The sequence below is a fragment of the Rissa tridactyla genome, chromosome 10 (assembly GCF_028500815.1).
Source record: "Rissa tridactyla isolate bRisTri1 chromosome 10, bRisTri1.patW.cur.20221130, whole genome shotgun sequence".
Lineage (NCBI taxonomy): Eukaryota > Metazoa > Chordata > Aves > Charadriiformes > Laridae > Rissa > Rissa tridactyla.
In genome coordinates this window covers 17,218,354-17,232,084 of record NC_071475.1, presented here as the reverse complement: position 1 = coordinate 17,232,084, position 13,731 = coordinate 17,218,354, and the positions used below count along the sequence as shown (strand labels likewise).

The 13,731-nt window shown below is 42.6% G+C and overlaps 1 protein-coding gene across 9 annotated transcripts in view; it reads right to left on the bottom strand.

The window, feature by feature from the left end:
• POC1A (POC1 centriolar protein A) overlaps nucleotides 1-13,413 on the bottom strand; it is an 84,975-nt gene extending 71,562 nt beyond the window's left edge. For all 9 annotated transcript variants that reach the window (XR_008468677.1, XR_008468678.1, XR_008468676.1 and 6 more), the window contains exons 1-6: nucleotides 13,320-13,413; nucleotides 11,782-11,866; nucleotides 7,646-7,817; nucleotides 3,976-4,155; nucleotides 2,765-2,872; nucleotides 1,296-1,411 (exon numbers count right to left, since the gene is read on the bottom strand). Coding sequence is in view for 3 of the 9 variants with exons in the window: in XM_054216065.1 (XP_054072040.1) it covers nucleotides 1,296-1,411; nucleotides 2,765-2,872; nucleotides 3,976-4,155; nucleotides 7,646-7,817; nucleotides 11,782-11,866; nucleotides 13,320-13,337 (679 nt within the window). In the remaining 6 variants the exon portion in view is untranslated. The remainder of the gene's footprint in view (nucleotides 1-1,295; nucleotides 1,412-2,764; nucleotides 2,873-3,975; nucleotides 4,156-7,645; nucleotides 7,818-11,781; nucleotides 11,867-13,319) is intronic.
• Between the last annotated feature and the right edge of the window lie 318 nt (nucleotides 13,414-13,731).

Below are 13,731 nucleotides of genomic sequence, written 5' to 3'. Positions count from 1 at the left end.
TCTATATATCAAGGGAAACTAGAGAACCCGTATTGAGAGCCTGCAAATTCTTCCATTGCCTTGTGAGTAAAAGGAGTCTAAAGCTCTGTCAAAAACAATTCTAGTTACATAAAGCCAGGAAGACCAACAGCTTTAATTTAGAGCTCAATTTTTGTCTCTCAACTTGCAAAATTAGCAGAAATCAACTGCAAGCTATTTTCCTACTCTGCCTTTCCTGCCTGGCATTCAGCTGTGAGGCTGTTGCAGCAGGAACCGAGAGTATCTGATGCAGATGGCAGAAAGAACAATACACCAGGCTCCAGCCCCCTATCTCTGATCTGCTTTACTAGCGTACCAGCAGTAGTCTTCATGAAAAGCTAAAAAAAAATAAAATTAAGTTTAATAAGCTATCTGTACTGGAAACAGTACTTGAGAACATATGGATTTACAAAATACTACAGCAGGCATAAAAATCACTAATAGCAAAGGAAAGAAAAGCTACATTTAGGCTCAAGCAACTAACATGCACAACACAGGACGATCAAACTCCAAGCAGCTTGCAGGGATGGGAAAGGAGGCTTTTCTATCCAGTTCTACCAAATAGCAGCATTAATCAGTTTGACAAGAGGAAGTAAGAAGAGGATATGCCATTTTGAAGGTAAGGGTGAAGAGAGAAAAAAGAAATATGTAGAATGCTAAATATAAAAGCTAGCTACTCCAAAGACAAGCCAACCTGGACAAGTCATAACAAGGTCAAAGCTAATTCTGGAAGCTGAAAACCAAAGGAGATACTGGAAGAAGAGCTGTAAACATGGATCACAGTATAGAAATGCAATTGGTCGATTTTGATTTTCCTCTTTGTTAACTCTTCCTAGTTTTCTCATTGGGAACTTAACCTTTTGCTTTGCTGGAAAGCATCCTACTCCTCCTATAGGCTTATTTAGAGGCAAAGGCCACATCCTTTTTACTATTAAAAAATTCTTCAAGAACAGTGAAAACGAGACCAGTGGCATGGCAGATAACACCTATACACACCCTGCAACATGGGACAGTTTCAGCATCATGGCTTTTTTGCTGTTTGGTGGTGGACAGAGAAGGAGAAATCAGGCCAGAGGTGTTTTTCATCAATGTGAGAATCAGTCTCGGAGCTAACACAAAGCAAAACATGACGATTGGTGAAAAAAACGCTTCCAGTGGCAGGCCTAACCCAGTGCCTTTCTGGAAAAGCAGCAGATGATGGAGAACCAGTCCTCGGACTTCAGAGCAATTCATATCAAAATGTGGAAAGGTCTGATTTTTCCAATATCTTAACTTGCCTTGATAATGTTGAAGAAGTCTATTCATCCTAACGTCCCACACCTTCACTGTGTTATCTGTGCCAGCCGCAGCAATGCATGTACCACTGGGATGAAAATCCACATGATTCACAAACCTGTAAATTGCAGTTAAATCCAGCTGTTTACATTCAACTCTTGCTGAAGATCAAAAAGGTCTTTTCAAGAAGGGAAGCTACATCATGATGCAGTGAACAATATGGAAAGGACGAGATAACGTGAAAATTTGTAGCGCTGAATTTCTCTTAAGACCTTGCTTGTAACACCGAGTAGACTGCAGGATTATATCTAAGCATATGTTTTGCATTACAGCTGTAGGAGCTGTAGATACAAGCCTCCCAAAATATGATGGATCCAACTGTCACAACAACATTTTCAAGTGTTCGTTTAATGTTTGCATAATATGTGTCTTCTATTAAATTAACATGATTTCTAGAGTGGTGTGTACAAGACTGAACAGATATTTTTCTTCTATTACACTTAACTAATTTTAGGATAGAACTTAACTGAATTTGTGCCCGAAATCATATGTTGCCACTTGGAAGGTAGTAAGGCTGAGAGCAAGTTCCTTTCTGGACCTGTATGCAATCAAATTATTTTGCACACACAGCAAAACCTTCAGAACCTTCTCTGAAGGGCACCTCCTAACTCCACACCAAAACCACACAAGAAATTGGATGAAATAAATTATCCTTTGAGAATTCTTGTAACAAATGCTGAGGAAGTTGAGATATTTTAATTGGTTGTTTGGACAAGCTATATTCCTAAAAGCACTGGAAAAAAATAACACTGTCTGAATTCGCCTTAATATCATTCTATATTACCTGGAAAGAACAGAGATTTGTACTTAGAAATTCAATGCAGTGAGAAACTAGAAAGATTCTAGTCTCACTTCTCCAAGGACTTGTTTTGTGTTTCTGGACAAATTAACTTCTGCTGTGGCTCAATATTTTTCATGAAAAAAAATCCCAATTCCACAGCTGCTTTTCTGAATACAAAGTGGTTTCTGGAATAACTTTGTTATTTAAGAAATTGAAGACGAAATAAAGCATCCAAGTACCAATCTGCCAGTAGGCTTTTGCTCTTTTAATTTACTTCAACTCAGAGCAAAATAAAAAAAGCGTAACATAGCTGACACAATTTAAGCATCTCAAAAAAATAAGCATAAAGAAACTAAGGCTTGACGCATTGGACAGTTATTGAAATATAACCCTCAAGGTTCCAAACTGGAGAAGTCATAAAAAAGCCAAACCAATTCTGGAAGCTCTTTTTTCATCTCATCCTCTGCTGGCTGCTTTTGCAATAGGTGCTAATGATTTTTTTAAGAGGAAGAAAGGATTGCCAGGACAAGAACCTCTGACTGCAGTCACGAAGCCAGGTGTACATTCACCAGACACCTCCGTTTCAGAAATCACAAGGTGGCTGGTCCTCCTGCACCGCCAGGTACTTACCCCCCATGCTCACAGAAGGAGTGTATGCATTCTCTGCTGGTTTTATCCCACAGTTTGACAGTTTTATCATCACTGGCTGACACTATCAATCGTCCATCAGGAGAGAATCTAAAACAAGAGTTACAGCAATTAAGAAATGCCCCCAAACAAGAGGTGTACAGGGTCAACTGGATTTGGCCAGCTGTCAAAGTATGTTAGTAAACACGCCTTGCTCTTCAAGACGTCACGCTGGCATCAGTAAGCCTACAAATATGATTGCTGTAAATTGATGGAAAAAAAAGCAAGCCATAAGCCCTCAAACTATCCCTGCTTCCACAAGCACAGAAAATAACCCTCAAGAAAGTCTTGAGTCTGACTTAAGATCTCCTGTCCTACTTGTTTCAATTTATCTCAAGTTGTTTCTTGACCACGATTCAAAATAATTCTTACCTTTGCCACAAGCATTCAAAGCAATACAATTACCCCCAAGATAACAGCAGCAGCAGGAGAAACTTCATTATTTGAGTGCCTTAGAAGAACATATTAAGCTCCTATCTCAAAATTTCGTATACAAGACAGATATCAATATCTCTCTGCAGAGGCATACATTTTACAGGATCAGGACTTGAGTCCCTATCTAGAGATCATCACCATACATACTGGAAAAACATTTTTCTGCTTTACTGTGGGCACCTATAGCATAGATATATATAGAGTCACCACCACATTCAAGAGCTATAATGAACTTTTTCCCTACAGAGAAACTGTGACTTCATCCTAGATGCATAAAAACTCCTCAGAACAACTGAGATCAACAACTGAAAGCCAAATCTGAGAGAGTCATCAGGAAATAATGTTTTCCTAGTGGCAGTGCTTTCAGCATTTTCAAAGGAGCACAGGTGGTGATTTGTAACTGGAGACATGACAAGTTTAAAAGTAACTAAGCTGAAATAAGCATAATAATATACATCTCATTTTGCTTCTGTTGGCAACTTCAAGATGCAGAAGCCTCCATACCAGGCAGAAGCAAAACACAACAAATCACTAAGCAGGAAAGTCCCTGCTTGACAGAGATCACTGAAGAAACACAAAGTGGGTACCCAAGAACATATTTCAGTCACTAGGTACAGTTGAATTATCCTGAATAGAAACGCGTTATGCAAGACCATGATACTCAGTCTCTGCTTTGAGGGATAAACCCCCATCTCTATTTATCAGAAAGCTGTCCTTACCTGGCACAGCGAACCCAGTTTATGTGTTGACTAAGTGAGAATAGAAACTTCTGCCTGTGAACCGTCCACACTTTGACTGTTTTGTCATCAGAAGCTGTAACTAAGGACTGTCCATCGTTGGAAAAATGAACACTTCTTACAGTTGCCGTATGAGCCTTGAAGACAGTAGATTCCCCTTTGCTATACAGAAAGGAAGGATACTTTAGAACTGCACAATAGGACAGCAAAGACATTAGGTACCTGAAAACACAAAGCTTCTGTATGCTGAGCGTGCTATTAACCAGTATTTCTATGGGAACTGCATGTGCTTACATTAAGAAGAAAATGTTGATCAACCCAAACAAACACATGCTTCACAGGCTATACAGAATATATAGCTAAAACCAGTTGTTCCAGTTCAATACTGGAGCCCAATCCAAGAGGAAACAACCCACGTTCCCTATACAGGGGAAAAAATGCTATTGTTAAATTTGTGCAACCATTTAAAGACAACATTTATGGAAACATCAATACAAAAGAAGGCGCTGAGATTCTGTAATGTTACCAGGTCCTTTGCTGCAAGGCAGGCGAGGAGGGAGGTAAGTGTTTTCACAATTCATCTAGACAGAGACAAACAGGCAAATACCTCCCACCTAGTCCGGTAATGGCCCATACTCCAGCCAAACGCTTCCGATGGGGCACCACACAGGAAATAACAACTGAACTCAGCATGCCTGACGTGGTATAACGTGGAGCAAGCTACCATTAACTTAGCCAGGCAAGACGAAATACAAGGTATTGTTATTCTCCTTTACCCGTCATTTCCAAATAAATGCAAAAGGCATTCTTCTGGCAAATAAACACAAGGCATATTTAGAGATCGAAAGTTAAAACGTAGTTAGAGATCCAACAGGTATATGGGGCTCTTAGTCCAAAATAGATCTCCAGCATGTACTGTACTACCAGGAGCTCCATATTCACAGTCAGAAGAGAACAACAGAAAGACACTGTGGTTTGCTCCCTTCTCTGTTAGGATTTAACAGACTTTATACTGAGGCTAAAACTGTAAAGGCCAAAAATCAAAATACTATATATCTTTCAGTAACATTCCCTCCCTCCCCAGAAAAGGTCAGAGCTGCCTAGTTTTATTTAATCTTTTAGCTGCCAGAAGGCAAAGAACAATAAAGGTTACTTCTCAGGAAAGTTAGCTTTCTGTCCAAAACCACAGAACATCCCCAAGTCTGATAAAAACTCATGCAGAAACATGAGATTACAAAATTCTGTCAGCCTGGCTTAAAAAAAAACAAACCCCAAAGACAAAAATCTATACACCAGTGTAGCATTATCTCCTTGAGTAACATATCACCTTTCAGAGGGACTGCAAGTTTTCAGATTCCTTGGAAATAAAGTCCTGGCCCGCAAAGAGACTATAGGGCAGTTTCTCCCTTCCCTTCTAACGACAGCGCAAAACTAGCAAACTGAAGGTCTCAATCCTGATTCAGCCTCCTTGTTTTTTTTTTTTTGTTCTATCTAAAGAAGGTAAATTGACAAGGAATGCTAAATGAACACAGATTAAAGGTGCCATGCACTGAGGCATTGACAACTGGCATAACAATAACAACTCCCTTTCCACACTCACCCTTTTCTGACATGACAACCGAAGCTGCAATTTAGACTACAGAGCTCACATCCCTAAGCAACCAAGATAAAAGTCACACAACATATCCTTTAAGTTCGGTTTTCCCATCACATCCCAGCCCTTTCTTAAAATTTTAGCTTCTGAGGAATCTAACAAGTTTGCACTGTAATTTATTTTCAACGTGCTGTGTTAGCAGCACAGCTCTGGAGATAGCAAAATGACACTGTTCATCTCTTTATAGGAGATTGATGAGCAGTACGGTTAAATTTTAATCATAATCCACCTTGGGCCTTTTAATAATATATATGCTGACATGTCATTGTGAATTTCTTCCAGGAAAGTTTAGTTAAACTGAAGTTAACTACAATTGAAGTTACAAGCTGCATATTTTAGTTTTATTTCACTATAAGTTTTAACTTTATGACATTTCTACCATATTTACTGTTTAGTCTCAGTGCATTCATAATGGTGGAGTGACAATTCTGTAGCTAAAAGATAAACTGTAATTTGCCCAAAAAGCAGGGTCTATACTTTTGCCACATATGAGTAATAGCATATCTGCCTCAGATGCATAACTCGATCTGAATACAAAATGAGCGCTAGGAATTTACATTTACAAGAGTTCAGGCATTCTGATAGTTTCAGGTGAGTGTCATGATGATTAATGGGTTGGGGAAAACGGGGTCATCTATCTGGTTTAACTTAGAGCAGGGTATTACTCTAGCAAACATTATCATAGATATTTAAAGGTCATTTTATCACAGAATTTAAAAAGTCACTTTCAGAACGTACCAGTTCCATGGCAGAGGTGACTTATGGTTTAATAGATCATCAAATAAAGCTTCCAATGGGTAATCATAACCAGAATAACTCATAAAAAATAAACAACTACAAATGCTTTCCCAGGTACCTGAAGTGCCATGTTTATCTTGGAATTGGGATACGTTTTTTGTGTGGTTTTGTTTAGTTTGAGTTTGTTAGTTTCTTTTAAAATCCCTTTTATTTGCCACCATAATCATCACGATCTGGACACGATCCTTTAGTCTTTGACAGTAGCAATTTACAACTTCTCACAAGCAGAGGAACCTCAAATACCTTTACATATGCCTGACCATTCCAAAAAAACAATCCCACTGGTTAGTGTGGGAATCAGGAGACAAGAGGAAACACTGACAGCTGCTTTTATGCATCTCAGCTGCAAAAAGCTTCTCATTACTTGCAGCAAATTTTCAAGCAGAAGTTCTGCAGCTCTCTCCTGTCTGTGCTGTATTTCAACTAAGTGTTCCTTGTTGAAGCAGCATCACTTAAAACAATGCACTGCTCAGTGAAACAGAAGTTATGAGGTCTCTCAGACAATGATTGCCAAGGACTTGCCAAGTGTTAATGAGTTAAGGCAACTAAACCCTCTACTCAAAAATGGAAGCTTCATAATTATACATTAAGATGGCTAAGGTACTGAAAGGGTAAGTAAATTCTTGTTAATCATATGCAGGCTCACAAAAATTCACTACACAATCCAGAGTAGTCTTTTGTCGTAGTAATATGCCATCATTTACTATCAGTGGAATGCAGAGTTACTAGTTTTAGACCAAGAAATAAAAATTAAAGGCACCTAACAGTTTTGTTGACTACAGCAAGCATGCAAGCTAGTAACCTCCACCCTGCTCACAGAACAGAGATCTCCATCACTAAAACCCCAACTTGTGTTTCAGCATCTTGTTTAACACTGATCAGGAAAGGATCAGTTTGCCAGGAGGAAAGTAGGAGAAAAAATCCAACAACACACCACTGATGAGTTACACTAGTGACTTGTTATATTAGCATAGGAAGTTAACACTGACTTTAAGCTTTGCAGAGGATTTCAGTTTTGTTTCCAATGCAATTTCAAGTGCAAATTACCTCTCCTCTCTTAGAGCTGCCACATAAAACGGTTCTTCTTTCCTTCAAAGAGATCCCAGTCCCATAGTTGGGGAACTGCTATCAAGAAGCAAAGGGAAATCCCAATCCATAGTTAAAACACAAAGACAGAGACAGAAGGGAATAGATACTTACACACTGGGAACCCATAAACGGACCGTTTTGTCTCTAGAGCCTGAAGCCACCAGGTGACCAGAAGGTGAAAACTGAACACACATCACTGCATCTTTGTGGCCCACAAAGCGATAGGCTCTCATCTGAGGTCTCATACTCCAGATCATGAGGCACGAATCCATCGAGCCACTTGCTGAAATAAAAAAAAAACAAAACACAAAACACACAAGACCAAACTTGCATTAATTCCCCTACATTGAAACTACATTTCAGACCCAATTCACCATCACAGCTTCCAGCAATCTCAAGCACATTGTCCTTTAAGCTTCACCAATGTATTGCATCCTTATATTTCATTAGTAATTAAAGCAAAAAAATCATGCATTGGTTTGGACTGACAGTTCCACTTCCAAGGGTCAATTCATGCAACAGCTGCAGAGGCAAAAGCCACACAAGTTGCAAAACTTCTTCCAAATAAATACACACTACAGAAAGACATAAAAGGTCTGTGGATGAAGGTTATCTCACCACTTTATTGGGAAGCAGAGGCAGCTACCAGTTGCAGCAGGTTAAATATCAAGTACCACACTAAAGATTGCTTTAAGTCACCACCCTGAGTTGGTGACTTAAAGCTACATCTCCGTCCAACACCTCTCCCTTGTTGCAAAACGTTGATCAAAGCCAGCTCAGCAACTCTTAACAATATATGAAAAATCCAAGCTTGCAACACAGTTTGAGCAGTGTTCAGTTTGCTATTAGTAGGAGAGGTCAGCAGGACTTGATGGTAGTCATGAGGGGCTTTAAGGAAATATGGATGGAGATGGGATCCCCTTCGTCTACTCACACCCACTCTTTCACTCATGCCTACTTCTGTACTGTCCTGCATGAATAAAAAACAACCAACAACCACCACAACTTGCCTTTACTCTTGGGCTTCTAAGAAAGGGGTGGAAGAGGGCAAAGGCATGCTCCAAAGACAAGAAAGAAGAGAAAGGGCTGGAGGGAGACCCCAGAGGACAAAGACTACTTACAAGGCGGCAGCTATGCCCTAGGACAGATGCTGCTTTTTCAAGATATTCCTCAGCAGCAAGAGGAAAGGGTCACTTAAGTAGAAGGCAGAGTTCAGGTGCACACGCTACATCCATTGCAAGCACGACTGACAGCTCATCTCCACAATACTGAACTTCATGCAAGCTACATCCCCCTCCCTATCTGACAGGAGCTGTATCAGTCCCCGCCAAGAATACCAGGCAAGAGGTTTCCCAAACACAAGAGTAAATTCCACTACAGTCTAAAACTCTCCTGCTCAGGTCCTATCAGCACCTCTGCGCAGTGAAAACTGAAGAGCTGCTCCTCCCCTGTAACCCGCCATGCTGCATGAAGTCCAGAGAACTGGGACCCTAGTGGTTTGTAAAAGACCAAACATATGCCCATGGCAACTTAAAGTCTCAAACAATGACAGTAAAAATACCCCTTCAAATCAATGTTAATGCCTAAATAACAGAAAACTTTGTAGATTTTCCACAGGCAAATACAGAAGACACACATCTTAGCCTGCCAACAAACCCAAGCTGCATCTGTATCTCTCTACCCGAGTGCCAAGTGGGACATATCTCCAGGGAGATCTTAACACGTTCCTAGGAAAAAAAAGATCAGTTTGATGGTAGGTTCTGACATGGCAGTATCATCATTACAAGATTTCAGTTCATTAGCATTATGGCAAAATACCAAATAGATCTTGCTTGAAATGTCCATCTATTTCACAGTCATTTCAACACAAAAAATAGTCATCTCTTCTGCTATTGATTTGGCATTAATACATTACCATTTCAAACAGGATCATTCATTATGCATGTCCCATAAGGGGAAACCAAAAACCTGACATATTTGCCAGTTCAATTTCATACAGGCAACACCTGTCCTTAGGGATATCAAAATTTAAGGGGAGACAACCGTGTAAAAGTAAATTAAGCACAAGACGTAGTGTAAAGAGATCTAAACGTTAGTCATAACTACACGAAGTCATTGTCTGGCAAAGATATTAAGTTGCAATATCACAGCTTACCCAGGACTGATGTTAAAAAAATTAAGGAAAACAATGCTCCAACATCTCAATAAAGCACTTCAGAATGATACTGCTTACATGCAACTTGTTGGCAATAGCTATTATCCCTCCTGGATTAGGCAAGCAATCTGATAGAATAAAAAGACTGAGTCCTCATCTAGGTTTGGCTGATTTATTTTTGGGGGCCAAATGGGGAAAGAGAACTTTAAAATCTCATAAGAGTCAAGTACACACAACTGACTCAATAGTACCTGAAAAAGAAAAATTTCTTATAAGTTGTTTCTCTTTCTTAACTGATCTCATTTAGTAAAAGCATCGACTATTCCATGGTCTAGATGGAGGCAGCAAGGGGCCCCGTACTACTTCTCAAAGGCCAATCAAAAGCAATGCTAAATTACATTCAGAGCACCCTTGCTAAACAGATCTGCACTGACTGAATAAAGTTTTAGGAATACAGAAACAGAATCACCAACACAGAGCAGACTGAACGTTTTTCTTTGCAATCAAGGACACAGGAACTGGAAAAGAAAAGATACCAGACAGCAATAAAAACAGCAGCAGGGGGGTGGTGGTGCAGACCCCCCCAGCACACATTGCCATGTCAACGCCAGACAACATCGTTCTTGCTTCAGTTACAAGGGCGGTGGACCCAACATTGGTCTTGTCTCAACTGTGAGCACAGGGAGCTGGCACAATCTGGCACTGCCTGCTGGGCAGTGAATGGAGACAATCTGGTACCTTCTTGTCCCAGTGTAAGTACAGCAAGTTGGGGCAATTAGACACTCCCTGATTGCACCTACAACTCCTGTTGCCTGGTTAATGGCCCAAAACTCCTCCTGCCTGCAACACAAGCCCACTCTGAAAGCTGCCAAGATCACCAGACAAGAACTGTGGCCACAATGGAAAAGTACTGACCCAGTCAATCATCTTGTGACCCTATAAATATCAAACCTAAAGTGAGGCCCTTTGCAGCTCTCCAGGATCACAGCAGGCTGCTAACCCCTATTTCATGGCATGATTCAGACCATCTGCTGATAGAAGCTGACGCAGGGATAAGAGTTAGGAGTTTCAGACTGTCCGCTGACAGAAGCCGACAAAGGTAAGAGAGTGAGTAGAGTCCATTTTTGATCACAGGGATATGGAAGTTTACTATAACCTGCATAAAAGGAAACAATCATAGGTTAACTTCTATATCTGTTTGTGTGTGTGATTGTGCATTTTGATTCAGGAAACTATTGCAAGGCTCAGGTGAACCCTGCCATTTTCAAATCTTTAACTAAGTCACTGTGTTGATCATAGTAAATTTTGTTAAATCACTCTGATAATTGGCTGATGATCAACTATTGTTAAAAGTCATACAACCTAATCCTATGTTAATAAATCTTAAATTGCCGCTACCTTAAAGTTGCGTAGGATCCTAAATTAGCATTCATGACAGAGGGAGGGGGTCCATGACAATCTGATTCAGCTTCATTTCCTTGCAGCTTCCAGAACGTTGCGTAGGTTGCAAAATCCAGAACGGTACTATTACCTGCTAGACTGCTACCTTTCTATTTATTCATGCCTACTGCGCCCACTGCCTACCAGGTATTTTGCTTCAAACCATCATTTCTGTGAGCCAAAGCAATGTCCACACCATGCTACGCAAACTGAATGGTGACTTCACTAAGACCCCAAAGCCCTCCGAGTTCCTATTCAACACACACGCAGTGGATTATTGAATAGCAACTATGACACGTGCCTTGGCATAATCACAGGTAATTGTCTAAAGGGGAGAAATGTAAGACAGAGAAAAAAAGTAAGGTTTTACCTTAAGTTTACTGCATGGTAAAGCAAGGTAGATAAAACAATATGTGACAGTAGATGCCCCTAAAGCACCAGCGAGATGCACACAATCTAACACTCCTATGGTTTAACAACAGGATTTTTTTCAAAGCACATAGAAATGTTTGTCCTGAAATACTCCCAAATCTTTTAATGAAAAAAAGTTCTTTGCTCTTGTACAGCTCAGTACCTCCACTGCTCCCTCCATTTAACTAAAGGAGAGAAGCTCTTTATCATCTGGTTATCAGAACACAGAGAAACAATTTACCCAATTGTTTCTTATTGAGACTGAAGTCCACGCTAGTGATGGCATCTCTGTGGCCTTTGAAGTGTCTCTCCAAGGACGGATCTTCCTAAAAGACAATAATGTTCAGACACAACAGATTAAGAACCATTTTTGCACAATAAAACCGTTTTATTTCTACAACAAACCAACCAAGCCACATATTTATCCCAGAAAAACTGGGCAGAGATACAAACATCGTGCAACACAAAATGCAAATTTCACATGTCTCAAAAAACTTGAAAAGAGGCAAATTATCCAAGCTGACTAGCCCCCTGGATCTTAGGTGGCTTGCACAAATCATTCATGCATTTTAACAACATGCTGCTGGTGCAGAGGCCTCAAAGCTGACTTTGGGACAGATCAGCCATGTTGATAACCACCTGAGCAGGCCGTCAAGCTCAATTTTGCTCTGACAGCTGCTCATCTTAGCCCAGGGGTAGCCAAGAGGCCACCTGGGACAAATTTGCAAGAGCTAACACACCTGTTAAAACAAGCAGGTAGAATCAGAACTGCACTACCCACTACCCTTCCCCTACAGCCAGGGAATACTGCACATCCCTACACAGCACCTTGCTGCAAAGGCAAAACAAAGCCCGAGGTCGGAAAAAAAAAAAACAACAACCACCACTAAACCCAAAACACTGAGAAGACCATTACAGGGGGTTGTAACACTTGAAAATTGTTCAGACGTCAGAACACATTGATTAGCCTTCATTCCCTGCTCTTGCACATACAGTCTCTGCCTCCCTGGCAACCCCCACCACAGTCTAGCCTACCTCTTCCCCCTCCTCAAGCATCAGCCAGCTCTCCTGTCCCCTAGATGACCACAGCACCCTCCTAAGCTGCAGCCTGCTCGCCCCCCTTCAGGACTTGACCACAGTCCCTGCCTGCTCAAACAAGCACCCAGTTCCAGAAGAATGTGGCTGACACGCACCTCCCTCCTCAGCACAGCCTTCCCCAGATCCAGAGCTCCCCCCCCCAGCACCACCACCCCCCCCCTCCAAAAACACAGTCCAATTCCAGCTGCAACAGCACCCTAGGACCCAGAGCTGCCCACCCCAGCAGCATTAAGCCACCCCAAGCCCAACTCTGCCCCCAGTTCCTCCCCAGCCCCAACTGTATGAGGCCACCCTACAGCCCAAGCCGAGGAGAGCCCTCACCACACCGCCCAACCCCAGCAGCACTAAGCCTCCCCCAGACCCAGAGCTGCCTCCTCGGCCTTCCCCTACACAGTCCAGCTCCAGCAGCACCAGGCCTACCCCCCCCCCCCCCCCCAAACCCTCAGGGACACCCTGCTTCCCCAGCCCTGCACCGTGCCATCACCCCAGGGACTACCCCCCATCAAACCCCGAGCCCAGGGACACCGCGAACCGCCACCCCCAAGAGCTAGAGCCCTCTAACACCACCCCCAACCACGGAGGCCACGGCCCCCCACTCCAGCCCTCTCCCCAAACCAGCATCAGCAGCGTCCCAGGCCTTCGCCGGTCAGCGGCACTAGACCCCCAGGCCGGCCCCCTCACCAGGCAGCCGGCAGCCATGACGCCCCCCGCGCGCCACAACTCCGTTCCCGCGCCGCTCGGTCCCCGCACCAACGGTTCCGCCCTTAAAAGGGCCGCGGCGCCGCGCCGGAAGGGGCGCGAGGGGGCACTTCCGGCCGCGGGCGGGGCCTGCCCACTGAGAGGGCCGCCATTACAGGCTTGGGAGCCGGGGTTGGGGGCCTGTCGCCCGTTAGGCGAGCTCGGGGGGAGTGGTGGGGAACGAGCCGCACAGGCCTTGCTGTTAAAGTCAGTTCCTCCGAGCGCAGCGGGCCCTGAGGGTGCTCACCTGCGTGAGGGAAATGTCCTTCCCTCACCACTACATCAGTCAGTCTTTACAGTATGAAAGCCTTCTAACTTTGGAAATATATAGTAGTTCACGTTACACGCTGCCATG